This window comes from Neovison vison, chromosome 1, assembly GCF_020171115.1.
Source record: "Neovison vison isolate M4711 chromosome 1, ASM_NN_V1, whole genome shotgun sequence".
NCBI lineage: Eukaryota > Metazoa > Chordata > Mammalia > Carnivora > Mustelidae > Neogale > Neogale vison.
In genome coordinates, this window is record NC_058091.1 from 7,792,585 (window position 1) to 7,804,723 (window position 12,139).

Genomic DNA, 12,139 nt, shown 5'->3' on the forward strand with positions numbered 1-12,139 from the left:
ACTGATGAGTTCTACCAACAGTTAAGGAAGAGAAAACACCCATCTTACACAAAACTTTCCCACAGCATATAAAATACTAAAAACTAACTAGCTTTTTCCACAAAGCAAATATATTCTTGATGCTAAGCTCAGCCAAGAACAGCATGGCAAAGAAAATTACCGTCTAGTCTCACTTAAAAACAGCTTTAATCATCCTACATAAAATCTTAGTAAACAGAACTAGATATATTCATGAAAAAATAAACTTTCAGCCTCTCCTATCATACACAAAAATTAATCCAAAAAATTGAACATAGGACTAAACATAAAAGTTAAAACTATAAAACTTCTAGAAAACCATAAGAGAAAATCTGTTCGGCCTTCGAGTCGACCAATGGTTCTCAACTGGAGGTAATTTTGCCCACCAAGGGCCATTTAAAACGTTTGAAGACATTTTTGCTGGTCACAACTGGGGTGGGAGCAGGGGGTTACCTCCTGACATCTACTGGGTGGAGGACAGGGATGCAATTTAACATCCTCCATACACAAGACAGCCCCCACAACAAAGAATTACCCATCCTAGATGTCATTAGGACTGAGACTGAGAAACCTTAGCATACGTAAAGATTTCTTAAGTTACAAAAAACACAAACCATTAAAAAAAAGGATAAACTAAATTTTATCAAAATTTAAAAGTATCTGTTGATCAAAGTACATATTTTTAAAATGAAAAGGCAAGCCAAAGACCAGGAAAAAATATTCACAGTACACATTACACAGACAGAAGAAAGGACTTGTACTCAGAACACATACAGAGCTCTTAAAACTTGTTAAGATGACCCCTCCCCAAAAGAATTGGGGAGGAGGGTGACAAAAGACTGGTTTTAATAGGCATTAGTGAAGGCTGTCCAAATAAACACATGAAAAGATAGTCAACATCATGAGTCAGGGATATGGAAATTAAGACCACACTGAGATACCACTACGAACCCACTAGAATGGCCAAAATTAAAAAGACTGATAAGAGCAAGTGTTGACAAGGACAGAGAACTGAAACTCTCATATAACGCTGGTGGGAAGGCAAAATGGACAATGGACAATACAAAACGAATAGTCGGACACTCCCACATATCTACTTAAGAAAAAAAGGAAAGTCTATGCAAAATCTTGTGTGCAAATACTCAACAGCTTTTTATTTATAATTGCCAAAAGCTAGTTTAACACCTAGATTATTTTTAGATCAAAGAGAAAATCAAAACTAAAATGACATTATTTAAAACTAACAAAAATAACTGGAGAATGGTGTGCATGGTTGCTGCCTCCCTAGGGAGGGCAATCGTGGCCAGCACAGTCCTCTGGGATTTCACCACCACGCCATTCCATTCGTGGTGGCTCCAATTTCGGTTCTGGCCCACCCAACTGTCCCTCTGCTTAAGAAATTATTGAGGAATAAATGAATCCTACGTCACCTTGCAAGGATTAAAGATGAGGAGACACTATCGGTGTAATTTCAGGCTTCTATCCCTCAATGGTCACGAGTCAGCTATGAGGAAGACACAAAGGACCCATAGGTATACCCAATCTCAGCCACTTCCACCTTCTCATACACTGTCAATGACCAATGGGGGCACTACCATGAGACAGATCCCCACAACTGGGGTGGGGGGGAGGGGTCAAGAAAAAAAGAAAAAGAATGTTACCTCCAAAGTAATGAGCTACTTTCTGCCACTAAGTCCCCGTTCTGAGACCCTAATGAATCCTCTGACCAGCACGATCCAGTTTTACATGCTGAGATCAAAATATGAACATATGAATTATTTTTCTCAACTCCATCTTTCAAAAATCCTTCTACGAAACACTGATAAAAGATGTGAAATCCCTCCAAGAATTCGTTTCCTAGGAATTCGTCAGGGTGCTGTTCTAAGAATTAATGCATGAGATCTAATGTACCCATAATTAACAACCTTGGGCTTCTACACACACTTATTGTTGCAAGAAATTGCACACACAAATGGATGTGGTCCAGGTTCAACATGTGGCCCAAATTAAGCATATAAGCATTGTTCCTTCAGAAAAATTGCAGAAAAAAAAAAAATCTCCTTAGAGACAGCAACCAAACCAACCTCAACTCCCAGCTGGCTTCATTATTCTCTTGTTCTCAATATAATAAAAACTTTCCAGCATTTGTACCCAAACAATTGGGGGAAAACTTGTTCTGAATAAATTATAAAGTACTTTACTTAAATCAAGCAGCCCAATGCATTATTTTATAACTAGTGTAAACTGTTAGGACCCCTTAGGATGTTAACACCTAAACAAAATGGAAACCCATCTACCACATATGATGTAAAATGGTAGTTTCCAAAGTGTAAGTCACACAGTGATGAGTAAGGCTAAAGACGAGCAGAGAGCATGTTGGTCACTTTTGGTGACTTTTGATGACTTTGCATGGCCTGGCTTCTGCCCTCCTACCACTTGCTTTCACTGTTCCAGCCCCACTGACCTCCAGACATTCCTCAGCAGCACGAACACTCCTCCCTCCCCGGGCCCTGTGTCCATGCCAGACCCACAGCCAGTCACGCTGGCCTCAGGAAACGCGTTCTTTCCACTAGCACACCACCTCCCAAAACAGCTGAGTGACGAAGAATCCACCAACTTCTTCTCCAGCTCAGGGCTCACCGGGCACAGCAATCATCTCGAGTCTTAGAAAACATTCGACTAAGGCGCTCTAAGAAGTGACACGTGAAGCACTCGGTAGAGGCCCATGCCTTTGGGAAAATAGCCTTTCCTGCCCCTGCTTTTCAGTGCACAACCCACAGAGACCTGTTCTCTCCTCCATGAGCACAAGTCCTGCTCCAATAGTTCTCCACTGCTTCCGTCACCCCTGCCAGTAACGAACTGCAGGAACCACACCCCTGCCACCTCCTTACCCCAGAAGACAGCAGGCCCACAACTGGCCCTCAGCTTTGCCCTCACCCACGGGCCTCACCAGGTGACTTGCTGGCAGCCCTGAAGCCTACTCAACTTCCCTCCTCTTCCCTCCCTGAGATTCTAAGGGATCACAGATGAAAAGTATCCTTTTTGGTTCTAGAGAACTGGGTAAGAGAGAAGTTGCTTCCTGGGACCCAACTCTTTTATTGAGAGACAATGACAATTTACTAGCAGGGCGCTAGTTAAAGATGTACAGTGTCTGGGCACCACAAACTGTGGCATAGATGACGGGTTTCTGGTGACTGCCCTAGATGCCAAACCACAACGAACAAGAGAATTTTCGGTGGAAAAAAGTATGTTCTGTGTTACAAACAAGCAATTTACAAATATTTGGGATGTGATCCTTGTGTCTACTGCGATGTCTACCTGGGGCCTGCTGCCATTTGATGAAGCTACACAGAAATAACACTTGTACAGTCTGCTTTTCATACTTCTGGGGAGGATCTGGGTGGGTCGTTCACATTTCAGACAAATGGACTCCCAGAGACAGAATAGAAAGACAGCTTAACACAACCCGCTTTGGTGATACTAAGTAGAACTTTTCATACTGGATTTAAAAAATTATCAGCTTGCATTCCTGTTCTCCAAGTATAAGCTAGAGTTAGGAATTTCAGCCAGCGTTATCTCATAAAAGTACACACAGATTTTTGACACTCCCCCCCCCAAAAATGTCTTAACAAGCATTTAAGCCAAGGTATTCACTTAAAACAAGAACAAATAGGAAGAATTTCATTTGGCGGAATATTAAGTTTAAAGTTGAGATTATGCACAGCTCTGGAGAAGTCTCAACACAAAACCGCAGAGCAGTAACAGACACGGAAAAGAAATGTGTCCAAGCCCACCCCTGAATGGACGGGGAGATTTGCTGTCCTAAGGAAATCTGGAAGAAAAAGCAAACACGCCAACTTTAAAGATATCCTAAGACTGCAGAGCACACATTGGTCCCACTAACAATGCATATCACCCTAGAGCACTCTCTAGCATTTGCGAAGTTGAAGATACAAAGGCCATTTCCTACTGGACCCAGAAGCCATGTTCCACTCGAAAAGGAGGTTAACAAATGCAGATTCAAATTCAAGTCGCTTGGAGGACTCACTTTCGGTGAAACTAAGCCCCCCCCCACCAACCCCCTATCAGCTACTTACATGTTTCTGCGATCAAAACCAACTTTAACCTTAAATATTAAAAAATAAATTCCAATTTGTTAACAGGGCCAAGACTTCAAAACCACTAGCCCAGTTACTTTCTTCCCAACAGGACTGGTCGCAGCAGCCATTATTCCAAAACCTCCTCCTTTAAATGTTAACCGCAGCTTGACCTGGCAGAAGTCGACCCCCTTTTCCGTGTACCATGCTCATTACTGTGTAATATGCATCTTAGAGCAGCCACCTAACCTATTAACGAATGTGCAGTAAACACTCCAGTCTGCCTTCCTCCCCCCTCCCCAAAAAGGGAAAAGAAATAAAGAACACGGACCTTGCAAAGAATTTCTTTTGTGAGCTCAGTCTCACTCTCCTTAGAATAGTGTTCTCTGCGAGTTCTAAACTCAGGGGTACAAATTAGACCATGTCTGATACAAGGGAAAACTAAGAATCCCGTAAACCCCCCCACAAACTCAAAGTTCAGCTCAAAGCGGGCTCAACTTCATTCTGAAATATAACCTGGAAGCACCAGTTCACTGGTCTTTCCAAAACTCTTCGCCCTGCTTCCTTCTACCAAAGTTTAAAAATAAATAAATAAATAAAAGTTGGTTTCTCCATCATCCTAAACAGTCCACGAAAGGTTGGTCAGAAAATTCTCCTAACTGGCAGTTCCCCAGCCCCGGGACTCCCATCCTCGCCCGCGTAGGATACTAACAGCCCTCGATGGGACTGGCGATTATACAATCATGATTCCCAGAGCAAAAGGCTCCACTAGAATAATCCACCCTGGAGACAATGACATCATGTGAGCAACTAGACAGGAAGTTAGGCTCGGAGATGTGAAGGGTAAAGTCTTGAAAGCCAATACAGGATGACCACCCTCCAGTCCCTTGATCAAAAAAAAAAGGTCAGTCACCTTCTGCAGAAAAGCTACTTTAATGAGAAAAGGAAAAACCTACATGGAGGAAATCAATTAGCAAATGAAACCACCCCCCCCCAACTCTAAGGCCACTCGTGCGGGATCCTTCCACACTAAGGGCCCTCTCCAAAGACCAGCTGGTGAACTTTGAGGAAAACGTGGAGTGGGAACAAAGCGAAGCTGTAGTTCCTGCGTCCTCCAACTTTCGCAGGCGCTCCGCTGTGAGAGGGCAAGCGCTGGGCGGAGGGCGCCCGCAGTGTGACACCCGGCTGGGTCCGGGCGGCCGGCTGCTCGCACACAAAGACGCCCCGGACTTAGTGACAGCCACAAGTGGCTAGGCAGCGGCCCCCCGGGCCAGCGCTAGGACGGCGAGTACCCCGCGCCCCCCGCCCGCGCGCGCACGACCCCTCGCTCTCTCATCCCTCGCCACTACGCGGGCAACTTTCCCTCGGGGCCGGGGGAACCCAAACCCAGAAGAAAGGCGACTCGGGGAGCCCAGCCTCTCCCCAGAGCGCCCCCGCCCCCAACCCAGCCCAGCTGCGCGCCCCGGGCACCGCGAGCGAAGCCTGCGCCCCGGCGGGCCACCCACCTGCACAGCTCGGGGAACTCGGCGCCCTGGGCCAGCGCGGCTCCCGGGGCCCAGACGAGCAGCAGGAGCTGCAGCAGCAGGAGGGAGCGCAGCGGGCGGCCGGCGGGCGCGGGCCCCAGGTGGGCGCCCGGGCCGACGGCGGCCCCCATCGCGCCCGGCCCGGACTGCGCGGCGAGCGCGGGGCTAGCGGCGCGCGGCTGCCGGGGGCCGCGGCCGGGACATGGTCGTGCAGCCAGGGCGGAGGCTGAGCTGGAGGCGGAGAAGCGGAGAGGGGCACGAGAGGAGCGGGAGCGGTGCAGGAGCCCGAGGGGCGCGCGGCTCGGCTGGGCTCGGCGGCGGCGGCGGCGGCGGCAGCGGCAGCAGCAGCAGCAGCAGCGGCCCCGGAACAGCGTCACGTGACCGCGCTTGGCCCCGCCCCCTCCCCCGCCCCGCTCACATGACTCCCTTGTTCAGGTGATCCCCGCCCGCCCAGGCTCCGCCCAGGCCCGGTCACGTGAGCGCGGCACGCGCGGGGCAGGAAGCGGCGCAGCGGGGAGCGGGGAGCGGGGCGCAGGTGCGTGGCCCGGGCCTGAGTCCCCGCGGCTGCCCTCGGCGGGGACCGACCCCGGCCTCTCTTTCTCCCTGCGCACGCTTTGGGTCGCGGTGTGGGAGCGTCCCAACCTCGAGTTACCGTACCTCAACCCAGACCCACGGCCGGGGAGGGAAAATAAGGGGGTCAGACTTGGCGCCGAGCCGTGAGTGCCATCACACGGCCGCGTCGCCTCGGAGCTTTGAGTAGTGGGAACGCACTTTCCCTGCTCTGCGGAGTCAGCCCTGGAGCCCCGCACGGGGGTCCCGCGTTCGCCCGGCACAGCCTCTCACAACCTTCCCAAGTCTGGGCTTCCCACGTTAGGGAGGCGGGACGGATGCGGGGCCGGGGAGGATGGAGGAGGCAAAGGCGTGACTGCGAAGTGAGTGCCACCCAGCAGGGCTTCGTTAAGTCCTCTATTCGAATACTCCGTTGAGCCCACACTTTGTGAACGGCTCTGAGCTACGCACTGTGTGAAAGTAAAAAGAAATCTGAAGTGTTGAGTTCAAAAAAATTTACCTTCTCTGAGAGCAAATAAAAAGATACAGACTAACCCCAGCGGTGACAGCTCATCTTTTCTTTAATGTTTTTCCGTGCCAAACCCTACTGGCTAGCACTTAAGCATGAATCTGGAAACCACGAGATTGGACCCTTGTTATGAATGAGGAACACACTCAGAGACGTTAAGTGACTGATCCAAAAGCACTTTAAGATGTGGCAAAGCTGGGATGCAAATACGTACACATAATCATGACCCAGTAGAGGCTAACATTTCTTGAGCGGGTAATGGTGTGCGAAGTAGCATTCTGGTGCTTTCATTTAGCTCATTTAATCCTAACACAACCCTGTAAAAAGAAAAAGTACCTTTATTGCACCTATTTTACAGATAAGGAAACTGAGGCGAGAGAGATTAAATAACTTGCCAGTCATGCAGCTAGTAAGAAGCGTGGGTTTGAGCCAAGTCAGACAGTGCCAGACTCTGGCTTAGTCACCATGCTATTGAAAGAGTAATATAACCCAAGAAGAGAAAGCACTGTAGTGGCTCAGGAGAAGAGCTCAGATGTCCAACTGTGGGCATCTAGAAAGGGTTCATATTTTGCAACTCCTCTATTATAATTGATACAGGCAAAGATCTTCAAGGGATACCAAAACCATCAGGTGAAAAGCTGTTACAGCCAGAGAATTTTCACTTTGTCTCAAAGTATCACCCTCAAAGTGTATTTCCCTAGTAAAGGAGAAATATATCTTCACAAGGGAAAGATCTGCTAGAAACACCTTAATCAAGTGATTAGGATTACTATCACCAATATTTGGAAAAAAAATAATGTTTTCTGCCTCCTAAAGTGATGCAATGAAAAGTACTGCTAAAGTTAATGTTGAAAAGAGCATGATTATGACTCAGATGCAGATGTAAAATGAACATGTGTTAAAGATATTATTTAACTCATTAATTAACATGAGAACCAGTAGCGTGTTACAACTGGCTCAAAGGGGAATCCAGAGAGAGAGTCCAACACACTTATAAGCAGTCAGGAATGCCGAAGTTGCCCAATAGATGAAGGATTGGTCAATATCCATAAGTCAAAAATCAATTGCATATTCAATGAACACAATTTGCATTTCTAAAGACAGGAATCATAGATATTATCAACAGTATTCAACAATCTCTCAAGTTTTAAAATAGCTCGAAGGCAATGAAAGGCACAAAACCCCATAGAATCACATACCACAGCAGGGGCCGTTCGATGGTGCCTAGCCTTCCACTGAGGTTGCTCGATATTATTTTGGTCCATTTGAAAGTCTCCCATAATTTTCCCCTACAGTACACAATATCACTTACATGATATTCTTATCAAGATGTTTAATTTAAATCTAATCAGAATAAAACAATTGAATCCATATTGTGAAGCATTCTACAAGAAAACTGAATACACAATTTTAAAAAATGTCAATGCTCAGGGCACCTGGGTCCTCAGGCAGTTGAGCATCCGATTTTTGGTTTCAGTTCAGGTCATGATCTCAAGGTCATGGGATCGAGCCGAGCTGGGCTCTGTTCTCCCTGTGGAATGTGCTTGAGATTCTCCCTCTTCCTCTCCCTCTGCCCTTCCCTCTGCTCATGCTATAAACAAACAAATAAATGAATAAATAAAACTTTTTTTTAAAAGATGTCAAAGGTCTGTAAGGCACCCCCCTCCAAAAAAGCAGAAGTACTCTCCCAAGTCGGGGATGTGAACAACACACTGAGGACCGAATCTGGCTAGAGAGCTCCATTGTAAATAAAGTTTTATTGGAATATAGCCATACCCATTTGTTTATGTATTGTCTATGGCTGTTCTTCCTATAATTGCAGTGAGTGAGTGCGACAGAGCCCACAAAACCTATTCTACCACCTGGCCTTCTACAGAAAAAGTTTTCCAATCCCAGTTCTAGATCAGTGGTTCACAAAAGTGTGGTCCTTGGGCCAGCAGCTTTGACACAGCTTTCCTTTGTTAGAAATGCCAATCCATGGGTCCCACTCTGACCCACTGACTCAAAATCTTCAGTGATGGGCCCCAGAAAATTGTTTTAATAAGCTCTCCAGCAGATTTTCACATACACAAAGTTTTGAGGACCACTGTCCTGAATTAAAGGAGACTAAAAAGGCAAGACAACAAAATGCAATGTGTGACCCTTAGTTGGAGACTGGACCCCAAAAAAGGAAGACATGAGGGACATTTGGGGTAATTGGAAAAACTTGAATATAAACTGTATATCGGAAACTCTAACGTCAAATGGCATAGAGCATAACTCCTGTATTTCGCTTAAATTTTGCAAGAAACGTTTTAGAAAATACAAACTCCAAGATGGTAGCTCAAGACCCCATGTTATGGGTTGAATTATGTGCCTGAAAGGATATGTTGAGGTCTTAACTGCCATCACTCCAGAATGTGACCTTATTTAAAAATATAACCTTGGGGCGCCCGGGTGGCTCAGTGGGTTAAGCCTCTGCCTTCGGCTCATGTCGTGATCTCAGGGTCCTGGGATCGAGCCCCGCATCAGGCTCCTTGCTCAGCTGGGAGCCTGCTTCCCCCTCTCTCTCTGTCTGCCTCTCTGCCTATTTGTGGCCTCTGTCGAATAAATAAATAAAAATCTTAAAAATATGTATATAATCCTTGTAGATATAGATAGCTGGGTGGGCTCAATCCAATCTTATCAGACTGGTGTCCTCATAAGAAGTGGAGTAGAGACACAGAGACACACGGGGGAAGACAGACATAGAAGAATGGAGGAGTGAAGCATCTGCAAGTGAAAGACACCAGGAATGGGAGGCAACATCAGACCCTGGGAGAAAGGCAAGGAAAGAGTCATCCCCTAGAACCTTCGGAGAGAGCAGGCCCTGCTGACACCTTGATTTTGGACTTCTGGCTGGCAGAACTGTGAAACAGCACACTCCTGTTGATTCAGTTTGTGGTACTGTGTGTTAGAAACAAGACAGCAGGCCCAAAATGGAATCACTTATGCTAAGCTCCATGACATGGGACTGAGACATAACTTAATTATAATTTCAACCTCTCCCAGAAAGGGAATCTTAAACCAGTCAGTCAGGAATCAGCCGGTCAACCTTAGTGAGGTCATCTGCTTGACCGACCCCCCGACATCTCCGGAAGTAAAGTGACCTTGCCACAACCCATCTACGTTTTTCTAGTGTGACTTGCTTCTAGTTAACTCCCCCTGTGCTACTATAACATCTCCCCCCACCTTCTGTCTGTAAGTCTTCCATTTTGTACAGCAACTCAGAGCTCCTTTTTATCACTAGACTAGAGGCTTCCCAATTCATGAATCATTGAATAAAGCTAATGGTGTCTTTCAAAATTCATCAGTTGAGTTTTGCTTTTTTAAAAAATTGTCACCACAGTCCTACAGCTCAAATACACCTCGCAGCTTATAGGACAGATTCAAGCCTGGAATCCAGGCGTTCCAACCACTACACCCACGTAAAGGCTCAATCTTCTTGCGTCTGACACTTGATCTGGCTCTGGAAACACAAGTTCAAGTGACAGGCCACAGACATACATATGTTGCTGCTGCGGATTTCCCTGCTTGGCGTCTAAAATAATAGTAGCTGCAGGTAAATGGGTGGGTGCCCTTTTGGGACACAAACCAGAAGCTATCAAACTGATCGTGCTCAGATATCTCTCTGAAACTCAGGCAGCTGTGTGCAGCAAAATTCCAGAAACTTTTCTGAATATCCAAGGAAGAGAAAAATTCTACTAAAAGACCCTCAAGTCACACTGTCATTTCTATTGGGTATTTCTTGATCCCTACAACAATAAGCAAAGTAGTGTTTTCCCAAGGGTAAAAAGTGAATAGTAAATAGTATTATCAAACCAATGTTAAATTTCAGGGGGTGGAGATAATGATATTGTTATTTTGGAGGTGAACGTCCTTGTTCTTCTGTGATACTTGCTGAACATAAAGTATCATGATGTCAGCAACTTTCAAGTGGTTCCAAAAAGAAAGGATTCATGTAAAGAGAGAAAACAGATGTCAGGGTCCCTAGATGGCTCAGTCAGCTGAGCACCTGACTCTTGGTTTCAGCTCACACCCTGATCTCAGGGCTGTGAGATTAAACCTTGTGTCGGACTCTGAGCTGGATGCGGAGCCTGCTTGAGATTCTTTCTATCCCTCTCCCTCTGCCCCTTCCCCATCTCTCTCTCTCTCTCTCTCTCTCAAAAAAAGCAGATGTCAAAAATATTAACAGTTGCTACATGTAGGTGAAGAGTATATCAGTGCTCTACACTATTATTTTGGTTTTCCTGGAAGCTTGACACTTTTCAAACATGAGATGGAAAAGAGATCCTATCAGAGAAGAGATTGCTTCTGAGATGAGCCTGGAAGGAAGGAGGATGGGAGGGAGGAGATACAGCGAAAAGACACTGCAGACAGGAGAACAGCAAAAGTAAGTCACAGGTAGAAAAAGACAGAAGCTGTATAATGAGCTAGGCCTTTCGCTTGAGTGGAAGCACCTAGGAACAGAGAGAAACTACTTTGGCCAATGATTGTGCTAAATCCTAGCCTTATAAAATAGAATCTTTCTCTCCAGTAGTCCAGGGCATAGTAGGGAAGATCATCCATTTTAATGTAAGTTTGGAAAAACATTATTGGCGTCAGCTCCTACAGGATTTTAAATTGTCGCTTAAGAAATGTAGACTCAATTGGATATTAAGTGAGGAATAATAATAGCTGACAAAAAGCAATACGTATTGAAGACTCACTCTGGGCCAAAAACTGTTTCGTATTATATAATTTATTCTTCATAGCATACCTAGGAGATAAATACTTTTATTACCTTCATTTAAAAGATGAGAAATTCAGGCATAAAGAAATTAAATACCTTGCCCAGGGTCGTGCAATTAGTGAGAGGCAGAACTTCGACATGAGTTGTATGATCTGGTACGAAAGTCCATGATTTTAACTCAGAAACTTCCTCCTCAGTGAGAAAGAGATGCTCACAGTTACCTCTTGAGGAAAACCCATCTGATTGCAGGATGCACTGGAAATGGCTTCTGTAAAGGTATCAAAGTCCAGGTGACAAAAGAGACCATGGAAAGCCTTTTGTCCTTCCCCAAGAACAGGTTAACACCCTGGCCAAGAGTAGAACTCAGGGCTTGTCACTATCCGGGGCACCGAGGTTCGTTGTGACTACCCAGAGGGAGAGGAATGGGGAGAGAGATGTGAGGCAGGTAAGGTGCTGCATTCCTGCAGACATTCTCTTCTGGGCAAAGCCCACCTTTCACTGAAGAACCTGGACACGCGGCATCCCAGACGGTCTTAACAACCAGACGGATGGGACGTCTCCTGGGACTTTTGCAAAATGTTTTCCTCTTCCATAAAAAGTGAGGCAAAGAGGCAAGTAAAATAAGATGAAATCAGAGAGGGAGACAAACCACAAGAGACTCTTAACTGTAGGA

General features: G+C 46.0%; 1 protein-coding gene across 1 annotated transcript in view; it reads right to left on the bottom strand.

Annotated features, from left to right (window-relative positions):
- The window catches only part of IGF2R (insulin like growth factor 2 receptor), a 95,845-nt gene extending 89,874 nt beyond the window's left edge, over window positions 1-5,971 (bottom strand). The window contains exon 1 of the mRNA XM_044242810.1: window positions 5,621-5,971. Within this exon, the coding sequence (XP_044098745.1) occupies window positions 5,621-5,769 (149 nt within the window). The 5' untranslated portion in view covers window positions 5,770-5,971. The remainder of the gene's footprint in view (window positions 1-5,620) is intronic.
- Window positions 5,972-12,139: the final 6,168 nt, after the last annotated feature.